The sequence below is a fragment of the Zootoca vivipara genome, chromosome 3, assembly GCF_963506605.1.
Source record: "Zootoca vivipara chromosome 3, rZooViv1.1, whole genome shotgun sequence".
Taxonomy (NCBI): domain Eukaryota; kingdom Metazoa; phylum Chordata; class Lepidosauria; order Squamata; family Lacertidae; genus Zootoca; species Zootoca vivipara.
In genome coordinates, this window is record NC_083278.1 from 51580668 (window position 1) to 51606334 (window position 25667).

A 25667-nucleotide genomic window follows, 5' to 3' on the forward strand; every position below is an offset into this window, starting at 1 on the left:
TTTTTACTCACAATAATTTTTATTAATTTTCAATTACAATAATCCAATGCTAGCCTCATTATAACAGTGCCAAATTATAATACAGTTACTAAGCCCAATAGTTAGTTTGGGATTCCTTGACCTTTGCACATAAAGTCAGAAATTAGGACATGCTGGAATGTAGAAACAGAAGAAGTAGACAAAACATATTGTGGTGTTGTTGTTGTTTTTTTAAAAATGTACATATTCGAACATTAGGAAGCCATTAAGCCACATGAGAGTGGTTTGTTTGTTTTTTTGCTAAATCTTACAAATAGGCCTGGATTAGATGCATACCATGCTCATTATTTTTTACTTTCACGCTCTCAGCAAACTCATAATAGATCACTCATGTCCCAGCAGAACTTCATGGGCAGCTTTTCCATCCTCTCCTTAAAAACACTGTCAAACCTTTCACTTTGTGCAACTGTCATCGTGTTCTTCCAGTCTCCAACAGTTCCTGGAATGGGAAGCAGAGAGAAAGGAAGCGCATTATAGTGAAATTGAAAAACTGTTCAGGGGAACAGGTGCTGTTTTAAATCCATCACCAGCCTTTCTACCTGGCTCCCTGGACTGTCCCGAGGCCATGCCTACCTGAAGCCATACCTTCACCGGCCTTCCTCGCCTTCCTCCACAGCTTACCTGGAACAGGTCATTGAATGCCATCTGGATGGCAGATGGAGGTGCACATGTGTATGTGTGCAGGTTTTGTGTGTGGCTTGAATGCAGCCCACTCTATAAATGTAAGAACGACACCCAGGGCTGGACCCATCCGCCACTGCCATCTGGCCCCTGGTTGCTTCCTCAAAAGGGAATATTGCCCTCAGGTGGGAAAAGGTTCCACATTCTTCACATTCTTGATTTGAATGGCAAATTTTAATGTTGTATTTTATCTTGTTTTTAAGCTGTATTTTAATTAATTGTATTATATTCGGTGTTAGCCACCCTGAGCCCCATCTTGGCTGGGGAGGGTGGGTTATAAATAAATTTTATTATTATTATTATTATTATTATTATTATTATTATTATTATTAAATGTGCCTCATTTCATTATAAATATTTGACAAAAAGAGAGAACATAACAGAACAACAGAACAACTAGGAAACAGCAGAACCTGAGAGTTTCGTTAAAGAATAGGAAAATGAAACCATTTCAAAGTAGTTACCAAGTGAATCTGTTGGCGATTCTGCAAGCAACACCAAGTCAGTGTGATCTACCATTAACTTACCTTTGCGAAGAAAATGTCCTTTGCTGTGGTCCATGAAATTTGCTGGCAAGAAGTCATAGTTTGCCCTGGGATCTGCTTTCATTTTATTAAATGTAGCCTGATCCACAACAGCATCCACCTCCTTTTCAGTCAGTCTCTTTCCCAGGAAGTTGCATAGTTTCAATACACAGCTTCTTAGATCCTGAAATGAAACATGGTTTTAATGGTAGGCCATCCACAATTGAGAAACCTGACAGTCTCGTGACTAAAACTCATGGAAAAGGCAGGATAGCAAGCAGGCAAAACAAGCAGGCTGCATCTTTATTTGCCTAGGTAAAGGTAAAGTGACCCCTGACCATTAGGTCCAACTCTGGGGTTGCACGCTCATCTTGCGTTATTGGCCGAGGGAGCCGGCGTACAGCTTCCAGGTCATGTGGCTAGCATGACAAAGCCGCTTCTGGCGAACCAAAGCAGCACACGGAAACGCAGTTTACCTTCCCGCTTGAAGAAGTACCTATTTATCTACTTGCACTTTGGCGTGCTTTCGAACTGCTAGGTTGGCAGGAGCTGGGACCGAGCAACGGGAGCTCACCCCGTCGCAGGGATTCGAACCACCGACCTTCTGATTGGCAAACCCTAGGGTCTGTGGTTTAACCCACAGCACCACCCGTGTCCCTTTATTTCCCTAGTTTGTGATAATTATCATTGCATTATGTAATACTTTCATTGTTGCTTTTATTCCATGAGCCATGCAGAAACACATTATATTATGGGGCAGCTCTTTCAACTGAGTCCACAAGTAAATCACTAAATACCCCTGTTGAAGACACGAGAGAGATTCTGTGACATCTCTCCTCAGCATAAGAGGGCCTGTGAAATGACACATATTGCTTCAGATCATGACACTTTATTTATAGCCCTGTAATCCCTCAGGGGAAATGGTTACAGTGCATTATTCACAGTCTGGGGTCTGAAAAGCTGCTCCTGAGTCCATGACCTACTAGACTTTTTGAAGTGAGTTTTGATGGTTGTTAATATCAGACTGGATAGCATTTTGATAACTTACCTTCTTCATTTCTTCATAGGTAAGAAACAGAATATTGAAGTCATCCCTGTGAGAGTACCAGCCTTCCACATGGTCCAGCCATAAACTTGCAACTACTGATGGGAGAGAAGTTGATTTGGCATAAAATGTAGATCAGATGATTTTTTTGAAAAACATTCCAAGAGGAGCAGTAGAAACATATAAACTCCATTAAAACAATTTAGAGGAATCAATTTAAGAACCACCAGTGGTACAAACCATTAAACAGAAGCTAAATGAATACCACCCATCCTTACCAAACACTTTCTCACAGAAAGAATTTGCAGAAGGGTTCTGCATTTTAAGGCTGCCTGCAGTGCTTCCAAGCAATGTGATTGGATAGTGATGAGTGGGCTGAGATCAGTCTAGCCTTCCTCCAGCTCCCTATCTTCCCACTCTGGCAATTTCCTTATATGGTGTGGCAGTTAATACTTGCAACATTTAGGAGACCCTGTCTGGGTTTCTGACTTAACTTGACACAGATCTCTACACTTGATTAAGGATTAGGTGCTCCACCTTGTAATGATTTGATAGTTGTTGCATCCTGATGCAGACAGGATATAAATCCACCTGATTTCCTTTGGGAGTTGGCCAGATCTATTCCCCACCTTCTGCCTCTATGGACACTAGTCATCAGTGGCATAAAATGGTTTAGTTGGAGTCTCAGTTGGAGACTCTTTGTGATCGATGGATGTGGAATTTCCTCAGAGTAACCTATAGCATCAGACATGGCATTGTGAAAACATTCCTTACTTCTTTAATCTGTTGTCAATGGGGGATAAAGATGAAGGGACAAAAGTGATTCATTTTAGAATAGTAAATCTTCCGTACCCTTTCCAGCCAAAAACCTCTCCATGAAAATTCCAAAATCTTCTTCTTCGTCATCAAATGTGACTGCAATTTTGTAAAAATGGTAACAGGAAACCAAGACGTCCTTTGGGTTTCTGGTCACATAAACAACCTGCAGGAATGACAACACATTCTTTCCATTCCTGGTCTTATTGTTTCTACTGTCTCTTTTGTATTGCTTCTGTAGTTATTTCTGTGGCTGTGAAGTTGTTGAAGTGGGATATGGGATATATATGCATAAAATAACAAATGGATGGATCTCAGATATCTCTACTTGTAGATTCTTCGTGCTTCCAAGTTGCTTTATATCCCTGGCAGCCTCACACTCTTTTGCAACATGCATGTCACAAGCACAGTGGAATCCTATGGTGTCAAACGAGCTTATTCTTATTAAGAGTGTTTCTATGGTAGAGCATAAAATCTGTGCTGTTTAGGAGTCATGGAAATTATTCTAAGCTCAGGGTGTTCATTCATATGGGCAAAGGAACTTCAACTGGATGAACTGCCCTCAAAAACTGAGATGTTAAGGGATAATGAGATGTTAATTTAAATAAGGCAAGACAAACATTTAATACTAGCTGACCCTGCACGTGTTGCTGTGCGTTAGTCTGTGAAATGGAGGGTAACAGCCCCCCTTCAGATCCCCCTGAGCCTCAGAGTCCCCCTGAGTCGAGGCGAGATACTGTGGAGAGGGCAGGTTTCATCCCTGTGTCTCCCCCCACCCTGTTCTGACCCATTACGTATCCCTGCCCCCTATTCGGCCCACCATCCCCCCCAGGCCTCCACTTGGCAATGTTGGGCCTTGTTGCTGGAAAAGGCCTGTTTTCAGTTGGCTTGGTTTTCAACACCTCTGCCGGATGGATGGATGTGAGTGGTGGATCTCGTGGTGGAGGAGATCCACTTGAGGGCGCTCTTTTACTTTGTTGAAAAAGAGGTTTGTACCTGCGGAGGTGTGAGATTTGAGGGATTTTTTTCTAACAACGCTCGGGGGGTGGCCTGGATCGTTGTGTCAAAATTTCAGGACGATCGGTCAAGTGGTTACGGAGATAAGTGGATCCCGCACTTTCACGATTTTTACATTTTTATATATATATAGATGATCAAATAATAAATGTGGCATGGCCTACTTTTCCTCTTCTGTTCCTTAATCCCTTGGGTACTAAATAGTAGGGCAGATGGGAAGCAAAGAGTCGTGGTGACAGTCGATTGACGTAATCCATATTGCGGACATTGGCCTCCAGCCATGGAGCTCTATCTAGTAAGTCTATGTGTTCAGTTCCATCTCGATGACCTTCATGCAGAATCAAGCTCAAAATATTTTGAGTCCATACTGTTCCTACGAATGAGGATAAGTTATTTAAGTAATTCAGTGCCATCAATGTACATACTAGTTTACAGGGTAAAATTATTTTTTAAAAAACAACACGCCTCTCAATCATGGAGCTTACTATTTTAATTGCAAACGGTTAGAGACAAGGAACGATGAGGAAGAAGAGAGTCAGAGGAAACACAGCAAGGGCAGGGATGGTTGAATAAGAGAATGTGAAGATTCACTGAGGCTTCCTTTCTATTGTGGATGAGAAATAGGAAGCCTTCACTATCTGAATTGCAACACTGACAAGAAATGAGGGAGAGGAAGGGAGTCATGGGAAACACAGCAAGCAGAGTTAGAATTATGGACCTGGCTGCAGGGGTTGCCACCACTATGATATAAAATAGAAGGTGAGAGGTAGGGGGCACCAAATTTTGGTGTCACACAGAACACCACTGAAATACTGGCAGCAATGGGTGTATTAGGTTTTACTTTTCATTGTGGATGAGAAATGAGAAGTTCCAGCTCAAGCAGGCATGGCGATACTCGGCCCTCCAGCTGTTTTGGGACTACAATTCCTATCACCCCTGACCATTGGTCCTGTTAGCTATGGGTGGTGGGAGTTGTAGTCCCAAAACAGCTGGAGGGCCAGGTTTGGCCATGCCTGAGCTAAAGGCTTCATAGAATTTGATGATTTGGGAAGACAGAACAATATTTGCTAATACGTTCCTTTCTTGTTCAGAAAGCTACCAAAAATGCCATTCCAAATTCTTCTCAGAACATTATACAGGGTATCCATCATGGTTGAATAGCAATAATGGTTCTTCCTATGAAAATACACTCTTACCTGACTTTGGATAAGTGACTATAAATATATCACTGTCTCTTATTTCAAAATCCTCCAGGGAATCTAAGGAAACCAATTCTGCCGGGAAATAAAATCCTTTGTATGTGAAAAGGTGTTTCTCATGTGGTTGCATTGCCTGCATGAGGATAAAGAGATGAGAATGCTTCCCTCTATTATGCAACAATGGCAAATCACAAAGAAATAGAGGTGTCATTTTGTGAAATCCTACTCCTCTTGCAGATCTCATAGCAGAATCCCATGCTTCTCTTCCATCACAGATGAGCAACTTAAAGGTACATCATTTCAAGAACAGACTTGGTTCATCATTGAGGCACAAAGCATTCACCCCTCCCCCACTTTAAGACTGTGGTGTTTTTTAAGTTGGTGCTGCTTTCAACTCAAAGCTGGCTTTGCCCTGCACAATTAGGCTTTTCTAGCCAGCTCTTTCACCCTGGCACAGTTGTTTGGTCAGTGCATGTGTGCAGCATGCAAAATAGCAGCCCTTGTCCTCACTTTATGCTGCCTGGCATCATAGTTTGGTCAGTGATGCTATCCTGACATTCATTCTTGTACTCGGGGGAGGTGGGAAGGAAGCAAAACACTGTCCCCTGCAAATGGATCCAGGGGAAATGAAAGACTGAAGTCTGTTGGGAACTCTTGCCAATTCCTCCTGGGTGCTCGATCCACTTCAAGAAATTGGGATTATGTATTTTCTTGCCTGCCTGGGCCAAACCAGTTTTCCCTTCCGTGTTAGTCTCTGACTGTTTCTGGGGTTGTTGTAGAGATTTATTTCTGTTCTTCTCCCCCTACGACAGACAGTGCATGCATGTGCATTTGCAAAATGAGTGGATGCTGGATGAATGGGACACATGGCTCTGTGTATGTTTGAGGAGGAATGGATGTGGAAGAGGGGGAAAGAGACAGGGTGGTAAAGAGAAAGGTGTTGCTCAATGCCCATTTAGCTTCCATTGCGAACTCTGACTGAAACTGCTACTGAAATGTGGTGCCCAAGCACGTTCCATGGAGGGAATGGCTCAGCTTCATCTATGATAATACAGGGAGTTAACTACACATACAATGGGCCTTCCTACTCGCTGGATTATCACCTTGTCGTGGTGAGTGGGCTTGCATGTTCCTATGACCCTTGTGAGCGAAGCCGTCGGGAACCTCGTACTCCCAGCAGAGTCACCCAAGGCAGTAAGGTCAAAGAGAAGGAGCTAGACAAAGAATGATCCAAGAAGTCCTCAATGGCAGAACAGGCAGATGATAACAAGCAGTATGATACAATGGCTGTGAAGGCAGATGAAGGCTGCAGCAGATAGGAATCTACCGGTTTGTTGCGACTACTTCATGCCATCTGAACAGAGCCCTACTGCGAAGACTGTGCGTTGGTCAGCGAGCCACTGATCTACACACATAAAACAAATTCACGCACAGGCATCTTTCAAAAACTGAACCCAAACCCCCAAAGTTCCATGGCGATTGGCAAATGGTAACGGGGGCAGGATCATGAAATCTGGAAGCCCCTAGTCATGAACCGGCATATGGGCAGTGGATACAGATTCAGTCGTTCTGACTCAAAGAACAAGGCAGTTGAGCAGCTCGGCAGCTGTATCCATGACTGAGCATTCCTTTTTAGGATCCACTCTGCTCACCCCAAAAAAGGGAAGGGGCTAGAAAAGGTGCCCTAAACATAGTCTGCCTCCCTTTTTCCCTGACTGGATTACAGCGCCCAGTGGGGTCACCTCCACCGGTTGTAAAAGACCATTGAACATTGGAACATGGAATATATATACTTTGTCAGATAACACAGAGAGCGAGTGTCCTGAACGCAGAACTTCCATCATTGCAAGAGTGCTGTGACGTTTTAACATCGATATTGCAGCGCTTCAAGAGACTCTCAGAGCAGGCGAGGGACATCTGAAGGAAGAAAAAGGAGGCTATACTTTCTTCTGGAAAGGTCTATCTGAACAAGAACACTGAATACATGGGGTAGGCTTCGCTATCAAAAACGAAGCTTCAAGAAAAATGCAGAGAGCAAAACTAACCCCTGTATATGGTGTATATTGACCTGACTAAGTCTTTCGACACTGTAAATCATAATGCCCTGTGGACTGTCCTTCTGAAAATTGGCTCCCCATATTAATTTGTAAACATCATTCGGCTCCTCCTTGATAATATGACAGCAACAATCGCAGATAACAGTGGCTGTCAAAGTGAACCATTCACAGTGGGATCAGGTATTAAATAGGGTTGTGTTATTGCCCCAACTCTATTCATTATTTTCATTACCATGATCCTACACTTTGTCAAAGGGAAACTCCCCACCGGAGTAGAAATCATATATCGAACAGATGGAAAGCTCTTCAATCTGAGCAGGCTGAAAGCAAAGAGTAAGGTTACCGTAACTTCCGTCATAGAGCTTTAGTATGCTGATGACAACGTAGTGTGCGCACTCTCAGAGGATGACCTCCAAACCATCCTAAATATCTTTGCAGAAGCTTATGAAAAGCTTGGCCTATCACTCAACATCCAAAAAACCAGAGTGCTGCACCAACAAGTACAAAATAACCCCTCTGCAGCGTCACAAATCCAACTCAATGGTGTAACATTGGAAAATGTTGATTACTTCTCCTTCCTAGGCACAAGGGCCAACATTGATGCTGAAATCCAGCATTGCCTGAGCTCTGCGAGTGTAGCTTTCTCCCATTGAAGTGCAGAGTGTTTGAGGACTGGGACATTCGCAGGGAAACCAAAATGCTTGTTTACAAAGCTATTGTACTACCAACCTTACTATATGATTGTGAAACATAGACCACTTATAAACGCCATCTTCAACTCCTTGAAAGATTCCATTAACGGTGTCTCCGAAAATTTTTACGCATCACTTGGGAAGACAGGCAAACTAATATCAGTGTACTGGAAGAAGCAAAGATCACCAGTGTTGAAGCAATGATACTTCAACTTCAACTTCGTTGGACTGGACCTGTTCTGCGGATGCCTGATGATCGTCTTCCAAAGCAACTACTCTATTACAAACTTAAAAATGGAAAGTGTAATGCTGGTGGTCAACAAAAGAGGTTTAAAGACTGCCTCAAGGCAAATCTTTAAAAAGTAGTATGAACACTGACAACTGGGAAACACTGGCCTGCGAGCTCTCCAGTTGGAGAACAGCCTTTACCAAAGGTGTCATGGGCTTTGAAGACACTCGAACACAGGATGCAAGAGAGAAAAATGCAAAGAGGAAGGCACGCTTGGCAAATCCACACCGTGATCAACTCCCGCCCGGAAACCAATGTCCCCACTGTGGAAGGATGTGTCGATCCAGAATTGGCCTCCACAGTCACCTACGGACTCATTGTTAAAACCATGTTTATGAAAGACAATCTTACTCGGCTACGAGTGATTGCCAAAGAAGACAATGGGCCATATTGGGGCAGGCATTCCAGTACCGAGACAGCACTGTCAAAATAGCCCTTTCTTTTTCTGTCTCCCCCCTGCTCCAAATTCTCTCTTCCGAAGTAGCATCTGACAAGGAAGGCTCTTGCAAGGGTGGGCTCAGTGAATGATATGAGGAGGTGGCCAATTGTTATGGGAGAAAGTTCAAGGTTCCATTGGGTGCTGAGGAAACCAAAGTTGTCTCCAGTGTGTTGCTTGTCTTTTATACCTGTTGGGACATTTCAGGCCATAATATATAATGTTGTTGTTGTTTAGTCGTTTAGTCGTGTCCAACTCTTTGTGACCCCATGGACCAGAGCATGCCAGGCACTCCTGTCTTCCACTGCCTCCCGCAGTTTGGTCAGACTCATGTTCGTAGCTTTGAGAACACTGTCCAACCATCTTGTCCTCTGTCGTCCCCTTCTCCTTGTGCCCTCCATCTTTCCCAACTTCAGGGTCTTTTCCATGGTGTCTTCTCTTCTCATGAGGTGGCCAAAGTATTGGAGCCTCAGTTTCAGGATCTGTCCTTCCAGTGAGAACTCAGGGCTGATTTCCTTCAGGATAGATAGGTTTGATCTTCTTGCAGTCCATGGGACTATCAAGAGTTTCCTCCAGCACCATAATTCAAAAGCATAAATTCTTTGGCGATCAGCCTTCTTTACAGTTCAGCTCTCACTTCCATACTGGGAAAACCATAGCTTTAACTATATGAACCTTTGTCGGCAACGTGATGTCTCTGAATTTTAAGATGCTGTCTAGGTTTGTCATTGCTTTTCTCTCAAGAAGCAGGCGTCTTTTGATTTTGTGACTGCTGTCAGCATCTGCAGTGATCAAGGAGCCCAAGAAAGTAAAATCTCTCACTGCCTCTATTTCTTCCCCTTCTACTTGCCAGGAGGTGATGGGACCAGTGGCCATGATCTTGGTTTTTTTGGTTTTTTTGGTTTTTTTGATGTTGAGCTTCAGACCATATTTTGCACTCTCCTCTTTCACCCTCATTAAAAGGTTCTTTAATTCCTCCTCACTTTCTGCCATCAAGGTTGTGTCATCTGCATATCTGAGGTTGTTGATATTTCTTCCGGCAATCTTAATTCCAGTTTGGGATTCATCCAGTCCAGCCTTTCACATGATGTAATCTGCGTATAAGTTAAATAAGCAGGGAGACAATATACAGCCTTGCCGTACTCCTGTCCCAATTTTGAACCAATCAGTTGTTCCATATCCAGTTCTAACTGTAACTTCTTGTCCCACATAGAGATTTCTCAGGAGACAGATCTCCTTCATGGATCACTGCCTTGTCGTGGTGAGGGGGTTTGAATAACTCAGAGAAGCTATGACAGACATTCCCAAACTTCGGCCCTCCAGATGTTTTGGACTACAATTCCCATCTTCCCCGGCCACTGGTCCTAGGGAGTTAGCTAGGGATCATGGGAGTTGTAGGCCAAAACATCTGGAGGGCCGCAGTTTGGGGATGCCTGAGCTATAAGCTATCCCGTGCAGGGCCACCCAAGACGGACAAGTCATAGTGAAGAGTTTTGACCAAATGTGATCCACCTGGAACAGGAACTGGCAAGCCACTCCAGTATCCCTGCCAAGAAAACTCCATGGACAAAGACAACAGGCATATAATATATAATATAATGCATCAAATCAAGATGTACCACCTTGTGACCTTTTAGATGAATGGGTGCTTTATAAACATTTAAATAAATAAGTAAAAATAACACTGAAATCCATTGCTTATAATGGATAAAGAAATAAAGTGCCATTAAGCCTAAAAATCACTTTAATTCTTGGGAGTAACAAGAAAAATACTCTGTATGATTTTCCAATATATAAATGAGCAAGGTTCCACTTGCACAAAAGGAGTTCACATTCAGTCCCCCAAAATAATTATTAATCTCTGGTAGCACAAATGTTGTACTGTGTGACACCAGAAAAGAATATGAATTGTGACAAGAGTTTTCATGCAAATATTTTGTTGCCCCACAGTACTCATGCAAGAAAGAATAAATTCCTTGTCTGTCATTTAGTAGTCCTGCTTTAACCTGGAAAGTTTTATTTACAACAAAACTTACCTACCTTTCGTTTTTAGAGACAAAAGGTGTGTGTGTGTGTGTGTGTGAGAGAGAGAGAGAGAGAGAGAGAGAGAGAGAGAGAGAGAGAGAGGTCACTTCTACAGCTAGGAGTACTGCAGCTTTTCAAGGCTCAAGTTCAGAGCTCTCCAGGAAACTGCTTTATAGAATTCTGTCAGCTGATAAGAGTTGGAATAAGCCAATGGCTCCTCCTTAGTAAATCATTCATGGCATGTTATGCAAGAAAAGAAAGGTAACACGGGTGCATAAAGGCTGATAATGTAAAGAACAACAGGGGGAAAAGTTTTCTTTGCACAAGGAACAGCCAATATCAACAGTGGTCTTAGTAAATAATTTCTGGCATGTTATGCAAGGAAAGAAAGAGTACATCAAATATTTACTAATAAGCCCACCACATTGAATAGTTTGGCAACAATATTTTCCACCCCTCAGAGATTGTGAAGGATTTTCAAAGTCCGCTTCAAAAACATTTCTGTGCTTGAATGACTGTGGCAAGCTTCTAATTTATCAGGAAAAGTCATAGCTGATGTACCAGAAAAAAGTTGGGAAAAGCAGGTCTAAAATTCTCATGGCTCCTTTCCAAAGCATAGTTAGTAATTTCTCAGCTTCAGGAAGGAAGTGGGGAGGGTTCTAGGACTGTGCCAGAGTCTGAAACCTTCTTCATAAAGCCCAGCACCTCGCTTAGCTGTCTTTGGAAAGGCAGTGTGGTGGCTGTGGAGGGGGGTCACATTTTGTCTTCACTCTCTCCTCTCCCATGCAAGAAGTGCCACTCGTGGGTTCCATGTCAAAATCCGCTTGCGGCCCACTTGTTATGAAAAGTTGTGGTGCCCTCTTCTAGACTATTACTTCTGCGACTTGCTGGACAGCTTTCATTAATTATAGCCAGAATTACACGAAATCTATTTCCCAGTGAATGGTGCCATATTCAGAAATAGCTCGTTTTGGTTTTGCTTACCATGTGAAGCTAATATTTTTTTCAGGAATACCTTTGCATAGAAAAAGCCCTTGATATCTTCCCATGTTCTCCTTGCTAAACTGTCCAAATATATCCTGCAATCAACTTTCAACTTCTTGGGCACAAGTGGCTCCGGAACTATGTCTATCTCCCCATACCTCAGCTCTTTCCTGACAAAATCACATGTTTATGTCTTACCCCGCAAATACTTTATGCCTTACACTCCATCCCAAATATATTGGACTGAGAGATGTTTAAGTGCCCTTACAAGCCATCTCTGACGGAAAACTCAGAAAGGCCAGAGTATGGAATGCAGTGTGCCCAACACTGGAGAAGGCCCATCAAGTGTTCATGATGTCACATGCACGATGCCCCCCAACCCAGCCAGATCCACTCAGCTTGCCATCCACCAGGCACATTTTCTGGAGGGGGTGACCGGCTCCCCCCCAGCTCCCATCACAGTCTGGCTCCAGCGGAGTGGAGAGTTGGAGGCAGAGAACTGCTGCCCCTCTTCGCAACTAGGCAACACTCCATGCAGTAGAAAGAGGCTGCCAGATGTGGCAGCTCCATCCCTGCTCAAGCATGACCTGAGGGATGACCTGAGGGATGCAGAGAGGCTGCGGCCTGCAAGGAATTGGAAGCACGGGGGGGTGTTCACCTTTTCAGGTCCCGCCCTGCTGAGCGCTCACCTGGCGGGGTGGTGAGGGTGGGGTCTTGCGGTGGGGTGGGTGGCAGCCCCCTCAATATTGTGGTGGGATTGAGCCCCATGCTCCAAAATATTGAAGGGGCTTAACCCCTGTCCACTCCATATACTCTGTGTCCCTGGCACAGCTAGGCAGAGGCAAGTGGAGTCAGCAATTTGGAGAGGAAAAGAAAAAAAATCAATAGAGAGAGTTAGAGAAGGGAGACTTGAGAGTTTGGTTCTAGGGTTCAGCTCCTGAGCTCTGTGTGTGTGATATCCATTCTAAGGGGGGGGGAATCTACAGCCAGAGAAGGAAGACAGATTGAAGGGACGTGGTTAGTGTCATTAAAGAGTACCATATTTACACAATAGATAACCGCATCACCTCCTGCATCCCACCAAGACCCTCCCCAGGGTTATTCAGTGTTGGTATGAAAGGGTTAAGTTGTACGAACGCTCTGTCACTGAGCATTCTGGGAACATATGGGAATGCACAAGCCTCTGTATAAAAGGGAGAGTTTTTCTTTATGTGCCCCTCCCTGCAGCTGTTTTTTGGCTCTCCAAGTATGGAGTTTGTATCTTATCTTTGTTTTGAGAGTTGAGGCCTGTGTGCCGAGTCACTGATTTATGGCTTCCCCGGAGATGAAAGCATGCCTGCTGAATCTCCAGGGTGACTGCTAATAAAGCCTTATTAGTTAAAAGTCCAATTCAATACAAGCAACACGCAAGGGCACAAGATTCAATCAAGTTTCAATCAAGTATTATTAGTACAAAAAGAAAACAATAAGAGAACCATGTTATATAGCGGTCAGCAAAGTGGCAGCAGGTCGAACGAGGTGTCAATGGTAGACAGGCTGCCGGCGTTTTTCGCCTGTTTCGCCCATATGACGGGCTTCTTCAGTAGTTTCTCCTTCTGCTTTCAGTTATGTTTAAAGCATTCAAATTCGTATGAAACCACTTAACTTGGCTTAGGCCACAATGCTCAAGTTCTTTTACACAAGGTTCTCTCATGCGACTTTGATACATTTACATATACGTATTGTATTGGACTTTTGTAGAAATTGGCAGCATTAGCCCATTATTTCAGTGTTTATTAGTTAAAAGAGCATTCGAAGCCGTCCTAATTTAAGACTCTGTTCTACTCTTCTGTGCTCCTCAGCCGCTGTGCAAAAACAACTCTGCAAAGAGGCTTATTGGGCTGGAAGCGTGCCTTGACAGCCTTCATTGATGCCTCATTCATTATTATGTTAACATAAACTAATCAAAGTTTATGAACATTCAGTCCCATCTAAAACTCCTTCCATTGATCTTCAGGATCTAACCATTCCCCCCGTGACGTCTCCATGGGACTCATGACATCATTTGATAAGGTTTAAAGAGTAGCAGTGGGAACTCCTGATCCAGGTTCTGACTATGGCATCCAAAATTTGTTTTAACCCTTTCTATCTGCTCCATGATCCCAATGGAAATTCCCCCTTTACAATCTGACCCATGAAGGAGATTGCTATGGGCAGCAAACATACCCTGTCCATTTCCCCCACTTCTCCTCCCCACATATTCCAACGCAACCTCAAAAATGACTCTGCAGGGGTCAGGAGAACCCCAAGAACAGTGCAGAGGGAATGAAGGTTGGGGGGGGGGAGTTGTGCCACCTGGAATACTGAAATGTTTGTCTTGCAAACTGTAAAAACTGCAAAAGTGTGAAGTGGAATTCCACCAGCAATAAATAAATAAATAGATGACTTGAATGAGGCAGTTGATTTACATTCCCATCTGCAACATGAATAGTTAGTTTTTTAAAACAATAATCTTTATTAATTTTCAATTACAATAATACGATGGTAGCCTCATTATAACAGTACTGAACTTTAATACAATTACTAATCCCAATAGTTAGTTTGGGATTCCTTGACTGTCACACATGGAGTCAGAAATTAGGACATGCTGGAATGTAGAAACAGAAGACGTTTACAGTACAAATGTAATTTTATTGTGGTGGTGTTTTTTTTTTAAAAAAAAATGCACATATTCAAACATTAGGAAGCTATTAAGCTACATGAGGTTTTTTTTTACTAACTCTTGCAAATAGGCCTGAATTAGATGCATACAATGCACTTTATTGCATCCTTCCAAGCTGAAGGCAGACTCATAATTCATCATTGATGTCCCAGCAGAACTTGATGGGCAACTTTTCCATTCTCTCCTTAAAAACGCTGTCAAACCTTTCATTCTGTGTGACTGTCATCGTGTTCTTCCAGTCTCCAACAGTGCCTGGCCCAGGAAGCAGACAGAAAGAAAGTGCATAGTGGTGGTCAAATAAATATCCATAACTCCAGATATATTCCATCCCTAGTTGGGAATTTACCCCTCGGTGTAAAAAAGTTTCCACACTCTAGATCAGAAAGACAATTATGCCACTCTGAAATATACATATTTAGAAGAATGAAAAAACAACAGGGGAACAACTCTAAATTTAGGAAACAGCAGAAACTGACAGTTTCATGAAGACTGTAAAAGTGAAATCACCATCGCTTGGTGTCTATCAAATGTCAAATTAGATGCCAAGTGAATCTGTTTGAGATTCTGCAAGCACCACCAAGCCAGTTCAACTGCCACTGACTTACCTTTGCGAAGAAAATGTCCTCTGCTGAGGTCTATGAGACCAGGTGGCAAGAACTCATAGTTTGCCCTGGGATCTGCTTTCATTTTATTAAATGTAGCCTGATCCACAACAGCATCCACCTCCTTTTCTGTCAGTCTCTTTCCCAGGAAGTTGCATAATTTCAATACACAGCTTCTTAGATTCTGAAATGGAACGTAGTTTTAATGCTAGGCCATCCACAATTGAGAAACCTGACAGCCTAGTGACTAAAACTCATGGAACAGGTAGGATAATAATACTGTAGTGTAGTAGTAATTATTATTATTATTATTATTATTATTATTATTATTATTGTTATTATTATTATTATTATTATTATTAATACCCGGCTCTGGGCTGCTTCCAACAAAATATTAAAATACAATAATTAATCAAAGTTTAAACACTTTAAAAACTGTCTTCAGATATTTTCTAAAAATCAGATAGTTGTCTATTTCTTTGACATCTAATGGGAGGGTGTTCCACAGGGCAGGCGCCACCACCAAGAAGGCCCTATGCCTGGTTCCCTGTAACTTCCCTTCTCACAGTGAAGGAACCGCCGGAAGGCCCTTGGCGCTGGGCAGAACGATGGGGGTGGAGATGCTCCTTCAGGCATACTGGGCTGAATCCGTTAAAGGCTTTAAAGATCAGCACCAACACTTTGAATAGTGCCCAGAAACATACTGGGAGCCAATGTAGGTCTTTCAGGACCGGTGTTATATGGTCTCAGCAGCCACTCCCAGTCACCAGTCTAGCTGCCGCATTCTGGATTAGTTGTAGTTTCGGGTAATCTTCAAAGGTAGCCCCATGTAGAGCACATTGCAGTAGTCCAAGCGGGAGATAACCAGAGCATGCACCACTCTGGCAAGACAGTCCACGGGCAGGTAGGTCTCAGCCTGCATACCAGATGGAGCTGGTAGACAGCTGCCCTGGACACAGAATTGACCTGCACCTCCATGGACAACTGTGAGTCCAAAATGACTCCCAGGCTGCACACCTGGTCCTTCAGAGGCACAGTTACCCCACTCAGGACCAGGGAGTCCTCCACATCTGCCCACCTCCTGTCCCCCCCAAAACAGTACTTCTGTCTTGTCACAATTTAACCTCAATGTGTTAGCCGCCATCCATCCTCCAACTGCCTCCAGACACTCACACAGGACCTTCATCGCCTTCACTGGTTCTGATTTAAAAGAGAGGTAGATCTGGGTATCATCCGCATACTGAAGAACACCCAACCCAAACCCCCTGATGATCTCTCCCAGCAGCTTCAAATAGATGTTGAGAAGCATGGGGGAGAGGACGGAACCCTGAGGCGCCCCACAAATGAGAGCCCAGGGGTCTGAACACTCATCCCCACCACCACCACTTTCTGAACCTGGCCCAGGAGGAAGGAGCGGAACCACTGTATAACAGTGCCCCCAGCTCCCAGCCCCTCTAGATGGTCCAGAAGGATGTTATGGTCGATGGTGTCAAAAGCCCTGAGAGATCCAGCAGAACTAGGAAACAGCTCTCACCTTTGTCCCTAGCCTGCCGGAGATCATTGACTAGTCCACCTGAGGCATCTGGCCAAATCTGACCACCCCTGGTCAGTAACTGGACTCTTGACCAAAGGCTGTAGAAGTGTAAAACTCCATTTTAGCATTCTGTAAAATCCGTAAAACTCCATTTTGGCTGTGTAGCTTTGCAAGGTTCAGAAATAGCTATGATTGTTCAAGCTTGAAACCGAAACTCGTCATGCATCAGCCAAACACCTGTTGTTCTGCTGGATGCTGGAAATTCCCTAAGAATAAACCGAAACTGGCTAACCACAAAATATCTAAATTCAGGTGTATATGCAAAGCGATGTACAGCTGCGCTTGAGTAGATAACTGCTAGATACAATAATAGTTATTCAGCACCCCCTGGGGGAGCAAAACAGCAACGCAGCTTGAAACTAAGAAGGCAGCTGATTGGTTAAAGGGATACTGCAGAGGGGTGGGTAAGGGGCAGACCTTTACTATATGAAATTGTATTTAATACTCTGTACATGCACATGGTTTTTGTGCAAGTAGAGAAGCTTTATTCTCGCTGCACCTTATTGCTTTTTGTCTGACAGAAACAATAAAATTGTTCTTAGAACTTTGAAACTTTGCTGCCTGAAGTTTTTCATCTGGTCTATGTCTGGAGTCCTAAAACACAGTATAACACAACCAAGGCAGTTTCAGTCCCATGATGAGGCCTGAATCCCGACTGGAAGGGATCCAAATGGTTCACTTCTTCCAGGCGTGCCTGGAGTTGTTCAGCAACCACCCACTCAATCACCTTGCCCAAGAATGGAAGATTTGAGACTGGGCGATAGTTGGCCATATTGGCTGGGTCTAAAGATGTTTTTTTTTTTTAAGAAGCAGTTTAATGACCGCCTCTTTCAGTGGGTCTGGGATGGCTCCCTCACAGAGGGAAGCATTCACCACCCCGCAGAGCCCACTGCCCAGCCCTTCCCGGCTCCCTTTTATTAGCCAGCTTGGGCAAGGATCAAGGAGACTGGTGGTTGGTTTCACTCTTCCAAGCAGCCTGTCCACATCCTCGGAGGTAACAGATTGGAACTGATCCCATGCAATGTGACTAGACAGGACACTAGCACTCTCCTGCCTCGGCCCTGCTCCCACGGTGGTGTCTACCTCATTCTGAATCTGAGCGACTCTATCTGCAAAAAACTTTGCAAAATCATTGCAGGAGATCTTGGGGCTTTACTGGGCCCTGATGGCACAGGTGGTTCTGTTAAATTGTGAACCACCCGAAAGAGTCTCCTGCTGCTGTTTTCTGCAGGTGCAATAGAGGCGGTGAAGAAGGTCCTCTTCGCCTTCGCTATCGCCACTTGGTAGGCATTAGACATTAAGCTCTAACCTGCCCCTTTTCTGCCCCACTTCCAGAACATGCACTCAGAAAACTGGGTATTCCCAATAGGATGCCTGGTGCAAGCTAATGACTTCCTAAAAATCACTGCAACCCTCCTCCCCTCCCACATGATCTGGGTTGCTGTGCATAAGAAAAACCTGGTGGACAAGCAGCAGCATGAACAGACCCATCTGCTTCATCCAACCAAGTCTTTGTCACACATGGCAGGTCAAGTTCTCCATCCACGATCAAGTCATGGATGGCAGTGGTCTTATGAATCATTGACCTGGCATTGCACAGCAGCACCTTCAGGACATGTAGGTCTCCCTTGCTTATTCCATTATCCGTCCAGTCAAGACCAGACCCGGAGGCAGGGATAGTCCTCAAACAACAACTAAATCTGCTTCTTCTGTAATGACATGATCTGGTCTTAGCGTAACTCCTCCTCCTACCTGTGATCACTGAGATCGGTTGTCCCAGTGCCCCCCCACACACACACGGTGGAACTTGCCGCAGCCCCACCCCTTAAAAACAAAATACAAAATAAACAAAAAACCGATAAAACAATAGAAACTAACAACAACAACAACAACAACAACAACAACAACAACAAATTACACTCATACTAAAATTAAACAAATCCCTAAACACAACTAAACATTTTTTCCACCCCCAAAGCTAAAAAAGAATTTAAATCGATAAAAGAATAATTTAAAACCCTTTTCTAAAGAACCCTCTCTGCTGTACAGAGGTCTGTCAGGCCTGGCCCTCAGGATAACAAGCAGGGAAAACAAGCAGCTTGCATCTTATTTGCCTAGTTCGTAACAATTGCCATTGCATTATATTATATTTTCATGTTGCTTTTAATCCATGAGCCATACAGAAAGCATTATATTCTGGGGCATCTCTTTAAACTGAGTCCACAAGTAAATAAATAAATGCCCCAGTTACAGAAACAAGGGAGATTCTGTGACATCTCTCCTCAGCATCAGAGGGCCTGTGAAATGACATATCTTGCTTGGAACCATGACATTTTATTTATAGCCCCATAATCCCTCAGGGGAAATGGCTACAGTGCATTATTCACAGCCTGGGGTCTGGAAAAGCTGCTCCTGAGTCCATGACCCACTAGTCTTTAAAAAAAAAACCTTTAGAAAGGAGATGAAACTAGCAAGGGAAGCAGCAGCTGAGGGCACTTGAATGATCATATTGCTTCCTTCCTCCATTTTGTAAAGGTGAGTTTTGATGGTTGTTAATATCAGACTGGAGAGCAATTTGACAACTTACCTTCTTCATTTCTTCATAGGTAAGAAACAGGATATCGAAGTCATCCCTGTGAGAGTACCAGCCTTCCACATGGTCCAGCCATGAATTTGCAAGTACTGATGGGAGAGAAATAGATTTGACATAAAATGTAGATCAGATGATTTTTTGAAAAACATTCAGAGTGGAGCAGTAGAAACATATAAACTCAATTAAAACAATTTAAAGGAATCAATTTAAGAACAAGCAGTGGTTCAAACTATTAAACACAAGCTGAACTAATACCACCCAACCTCACCAAACACTTTCTCTGAGAAAGAATTTGCAGAAGAGTTCTGCATTTTAAGGCTGCCTACCAGTACTTCCAAGCAATGTGATAGGGGAGTGGTGGGTGGGCTGAGATCAGTCTAGCCTTCCTCCAGCTCCCTTCCTTCCCACTCTAGCAATTTCCTTATATGGTGTGGCAGTTAATACCTGCAACATTTAGGAGACCCTGTCTGGGTTTCTGACTTAACTTGACACAAATCTCTACACTTGATTAAGGATTAGGTGCTCCACCTTGTAATGATTTGATAGTTGTTGCATCCTGATGCAGACAGGATATAAATCCACCTGATTTCCTTTGGGAGTTGGCCAGATCTATACCCTACCTTCTGCCTCAATTGACCCCAGTCATCAGTGGCATAAAATTGTGTAGTTGGAGTCTCAGTTGGAGACTCTTTGTGATGGATGGATGTGGAATTTCCTCAGAGTAACCTATAGCATCAGACATGGCATCCTGAAAACGGTCCTTACCACACACAGAATTTCTTTAATTTATGTCAAAGGAGATAAGGATGAAGGGACAAAAGGGATTCATTTTAAGCTTCCGGATCCTTGCTTGCTTATCCCGGGCTTCACTTGCAGTTCGTCTCGGTAACTGACTCCCGCTCCGGCATGGAATGCTAGCGGCAGGGAGTCACTGCGTGCAAAAAGCACTTCTCATGCTGATAATCCTCCTACACTTCCATTAAAAAGCAGAGGGTCTCCTGTTAATGAGAGCTTAATTTGGATTAATGTACAGGCACATGCTAGAAGAGATGAGATTCCAAACTCAGGAACGGAATCAACTGCAAGGTCATCAAGGTTTGCACTTGAGAAAAGACTTCATTTGGTACAAAAGACAGTGGGGTGGAGGGGAGCCTATGGCTTCTTTATACAAAGTTTTTTCTTTCTTTACATTTATGATTCGGCAACCCTCCCTTGAAAGCTAGTTCTATTTATGTATGTGCAAGTGAGGAAGGGGGACACTGGATTGTAGATATGGAATACAACATTAAATGGAACTGTGTGAAGAAGAAGAAGAAGAAGAAGAAGAAGAAGAAGAAGAAGAAGAAGAAGAAGAAGAAGAAGAAGAAGAAGAAAGGGGAAAGGGAGGGAAGCTCTATTTTGCAAAAGATTTACAATGGAAACTTAGAGCTGTCTTTTCCCTATCCTTTTTTATTCATGGGCTGAACTGGAAAATGCTAAAAAGGACTTGCAATTTAATTTAATTTAATTTAATTGTAAGTACAAAAAGCCAAACAGAAGGATGAAAGGAATCTGTGAACTTGCCAAGGAACTGATAAGGTTCATTACTATTCAAACATGTACCTATATGATAGAGAATACACTCACTTTGCAGACCATCATCAATCTGCCAGAAGAATTGACTTCATTTGGATCTCAGGTGACTTAGTGCCAAGATCAAAATTGACAGAAATAAAACCAATGACTTTTTCAGACAATAACCCGGTTTATTTGGAATTAAGAGGTGAACAAAATCCAACAAAAAGATGGAGGTTAAATGAAGGATTTTACAGTATTGCCAAGAATGTTTTTTTATTCCAACAATACCTGTAGTCAGAGGTGCAGTATCTTCAAACAATGGCAAAAAGATGTTTCAAAATCTGTCTCGCAGGGCATGATGGAAAACAGCAACAACCAGGAAAGATAAACATAATGATTGGTACTAGTAATTGTATTATAATTTGGCATTGTTGTAATGAGGCTGTCATTGGGTTGTGATGGAAACCAAACAAAATTGTTATTAAAAAGTGATTCGTTTTAGAGTAGCAAATCATCCTTACCCTTTCCAGCCAAAAACCTCTCCATGAAAATTCCAAAATCTTCTACTTCTTCTAATTTGAGTGAAGTTTTGGAAAAATGGTAATAGGAAACCAAGACATCCTTTGGGTTTCTGGCTACATAAACAACCTGCAGGAATGACAACAAATTATATTCTATTGCTGATCTTATTGTTCCTACTGTCTCTCTTGTTTTGCTTCTGTAGTTATTTCTGTGGCTGTGAAGTTGTTGAAGTGGGATATGGGATATGTATGCACAAAATAATAAATGGATGGATCTCAGATATCTCTTCTTGTAGATTCTTGGTGCTTCCAAGTTGCATTATAGGCCTGGCAGCCTCACACTCTTTTGCCACATGCATGTCACATGCACAGTACAATCCTATGGTGTCAAATGAGCTTATTCTTGTTAAGAGTGTTGGAGGGCACCCTCCAACAAGATTTTTACTATGATGGAGCATAAAATCTTTGCTGTGTAGGAGTCATGGGAATTATTCAGGGTGTACAAAGCACTATTCATTCATATGGACAATGGAATTTCAACTTGAAAAACTGCCCTCAGAAACTGAGAAATGTAAACAGAAACTGAGATGTTAATTTAAATAAGGCAAGACAAACATTTCATTTGATCAAATAATAAATGTGTTGTTTCCTACCTTCACTCTTCTGTTCCTTAATCCCTTGGGTGCTAAATAGTAGGGTAGATGGGAAGCAAAGAGGCGAGGTGATGGGCGACTGATGTAATCCATATTGCGGATATTGTACTCCAGCCACGGAACCCTGTCTAGTAAGTCGACTTTTTCGGTTCCATCTCGATGACCTTCATGATAAATCAAGCTCAGAATATTTTGAGTCCATATTGTGCCTATAAATGAGAATAAGCTTACTTAATTCATTCATTGTCATGAATGCACATATGACTTTACAGAGCAAAATAATTGAAAGCAACCTGTCTCTGCATTGAGGATTTGGGAAGACAGAACAGTATTTGCTAATAAGTTCCTTTATTGCTCAGAAAGCTACCATAACCTCTATTCCAGATTCTTCCCAGCACATTAAACAAATGATAGTCAAAGTCCAGGGAATAAAAAAAAAGGTTGTCTGTTCTCCAAAGTACTTTGATTCAGCACATTCAAACTACCAGTATGATTTTTACTAATGCATTCTAGGAACAGAAATGTTGACAAATGGCCAGTGGGACAAGCGTAATACGCAAAAGACCGTTGCAGAAGACTTTCTTCATGTCACCCAAGCCTTAAATGCCTATGCAGTGCAGAACTTCCCTTCTCTCTCCTCTCCCACTCCCTGTTATTGTGTCCTCCCCACCCTGCTAACCCTCCAAAGCAGATTTGGGGAACATTGGGAACACAAGGGGAGAGAAGAGTGAAGGAGGCAAGAGTGTGCAAGTGGAAGTTATTGCATGTGCGGCAGAACTGCATTGGATACGGACCCCTGTTAATATTGGCAAAGCTGTGGCTGATAAATGCTGAAATAAAGAGACACAGTATGAAAGTTTTTTAAGAATGGAATTTTACAAACAAATACAAAATCCTGGAAGTCAATTAAAATAATAAACTCCTACAAAGCATAAAATAATAAACTCCTACAAACCAAATTTAAAATTTGTGCATTTATGTTGTTTTCAGAACCTCAAACATGTTGACACTAGTGGAAAACACATTATTCCATCCTGTTTATTAAAAAAAAATGTCGAGGTTCACCTTTATGTAACCAGGCAAGTTCCATTCTACTCATATTGACCTAAAATTTGCATGTGGCTTTATACTTGCATTAGGATAATATAGATACTATTTAGATCTGGCTTCCTCAAACTTGGCCCTCCAGATGTTTTGAGACTACAATTCCCATCATCCCTGACTACTGGTCCTGCTAGCTGGGGATCATGGGAGTTGTAGGCCAAAAACATCTGGGGGGTCAAGTTTGAGGAAGCCTGATTTAGATATTTCTGGATATTGACACTGGTTGAATAGCAACCATGGTTCTTCCTATGAAAATGCACTCTTACCTGACTTTGGATAAGTGACTAAAAACACATCACTGTCTCTTATTTCAAAATCCTCCAGGGTTTCTAAGTACTCCATTGACGCCATGTCTGGCTGGAAATAAAATCCTTTGTATGTGAAAAGGTATTTCTCGGCTGGTTGCATTGCCTGTATAAGAATAAAGAGAAGAGAACATTTCCTTCTATTATGCGACAACGGGAAATCACAAAGAAATAGAGGTGTCATTTTGTGAAATCCTACTCCTTTTGCAGATCTCATAGCAGAATCCCATGCTTCTCTTCCATCACAGGTGAGCAAAGGTACACCATTTAAAGAACAGAGACTTGGCTCATCATTGAGACAACTCACCTAGCCTTTTTCACCTTTTTTCTTTTTTTGTTAGACCGAGGTGCCCTCCCGCTGCTCTTTAATTTTTCTTCATCTGACCCTTCCACATTCCTGAGAGAGCCCCTCTCCAGAGACAATCCACCTTGCTACTGTGCTGGCTTTGCCCTGGCACAAAAAGGTTTTTCTCTTTCACCCTGACTTGGTTGTTTCTCAAGTGCATGTGTGCAGCATGCAAAATAGCAGCCCTTGTCCTCACTTTATGCTGCCTGGCATCATAGTTTGGTCAGTGCTGCCATCCTGACACTCATTCCTGTACTCAGGGGAGGTGGGGAGGAAGCAAAAAACTGCCCCCTGCAAATTGAAAGCTTGCAAATTCCTCCTGGGTACTTTACCAACTTCATGGGTGGGGTAATAATAATAATAATAATAATAATAATAATAATAATAATAATAATAACTGGGGCCAAACCAGTTTTCCTTTCAGTGTTAGCCTCTGACTGTTCCTCGCATTTTTGGAGAGATTTATTTCTGTTCTACCCCCCCCCCCCTACAACATACAGTGCCATTAAGGCTGGAAATCACTTTAATTCTCTATATATGTCTTGTGTTTCATCGCTAAGAAATGCAACAATTGTTTAGTGGATGACATTGTATGTACAAAATAGTAACAAGAAAAATACTCCATTTGATTTTCCAATATACTGTATAAATTAAGGGTTGTATCCCATGCCGAATGAGCAGGGTTCCACTTGCACAATGGGAGTTCACATTTGGTCCCCTCAAAATAACTATTAATCTCTGATAGCACAAATGTTGCACTCCGTGTGATACCAGAAAATAATATGAATTGTGACAAGAGTTTCCATGCATCTGATGAAGTACCTTGTTGCCCCTCGGAACTCATGCAGGAAAGAGTTGTTTGTCCTGTTTTAACCTGGAAAGTTCAATTTACAACAAAACTTACCTACCTTTTGTGTTTAGAGACAAAAAGTCTGGGGGAGAGAGAGAGAGGTCACTTCTGCAGCTTGGAGTATATAAGCTTTTCAAGGCTCAAGTTCAGAGCTCTCCAGGAAACTGCTTTATAGTATTCTGTTAGGTAATAAGAGTTTGATTAACCCGATGGCTCCTCCTTAGTAAATCATTCCTGGCATGTTATGCAAGAAAAGAAAGGTAACACAGGTGCATAGAGGCTGAAAATGTAAAGAACAACAGGGGGAGAACTTGCTTCTTTGCACAAGGAACATATCAACAGTGGTCTTCATCTGTTTAAAAAATAAATGCAGTATTACGTCTGCTCAGGTCCACTAGTAAAAAATGGGCTCGATGGTAAGAGAGACCTGAGATTCACCAGTGGATGTCTATTTGTATACACATGCCTGCACTGACTTACAACCCAATAACACCAACTTTAACTCCAAAATAATCCCTATTTGTTGTAATAAAACTTACTAAATAATTAGCATTGGTTGTTTGAGAAATTTATCCAAGAAAAGTAGCAGCCTTTATGTCTTACTCCCCCAAGAATGCTCCCGTTTTTTGGGGGAAATGTATATCTGAATATCTTTTTTTAATTCATTATAGATCAATTCCCAAAACATTTTTACTTTCCAGAGTTTTATCAAAGAATCAAACTCAATATGAGCTGTAACCTCCTTCTCATAGGCTGTGGGCAGGTGTGTCAAGTTGCGCCCAACATTGGGGGATTGCATCACGTGTTCATGATGTCACATGCATGACACAACCCCAATCCATCCAGACCCACTCAGTCCACTATCCACCGGACACATTTTCTGGAGGGGGTAACCAGGCCCCCCCAACAGGCTCCTATTGGAGCCTGGCTCCAGCATGTGAAGGAGCTGCCAAGACTGCCACTCTCTTCAACTGGGCTGCACCATGCGCATCTCCTCCTCAGGTGGGCCTGAGCCCTTTCATAGCTGCCAAGTCTCC

General features: G+C 42.7%; 1 protein-coding gene across 1 annotated transcript; it reads right to left on the bottom strand.

Moving 5' to 3' along the window:
• LOC118082756 (uncharacterized) lies at positions 1–24801 on the bottom strand. The gene is made up of 15 exons (XM_060272280.1): positions 24689–24801; positions 23396–23540; positions 22026–22234; positions 21373–21499; positions 19289–19383; positions 15111–15291; positions 14634–14757; positions 7115–7205; positions 6425–6535; positions 5319–5454; positions 4287–4495; positions 3142–3271; positions 2293–2387; positions 1248–1428; positions 1–478 (listed from the first exon to the last, which is right to left on the bottom strand). The coding sequence occupies exons 2-15, from the start codon at positions 23535–23537 to the stop codon at positions 354–356; spliced, it is 1956 nt and encodes a 651-aa protein (XP_060128263.1). The 5' UTR covers positions 23538–23540; positions 24689–24801; the 3' UTR covers positions 1–353.
• Positions 24802–25667: the final 866 nt, after the last annotated feature.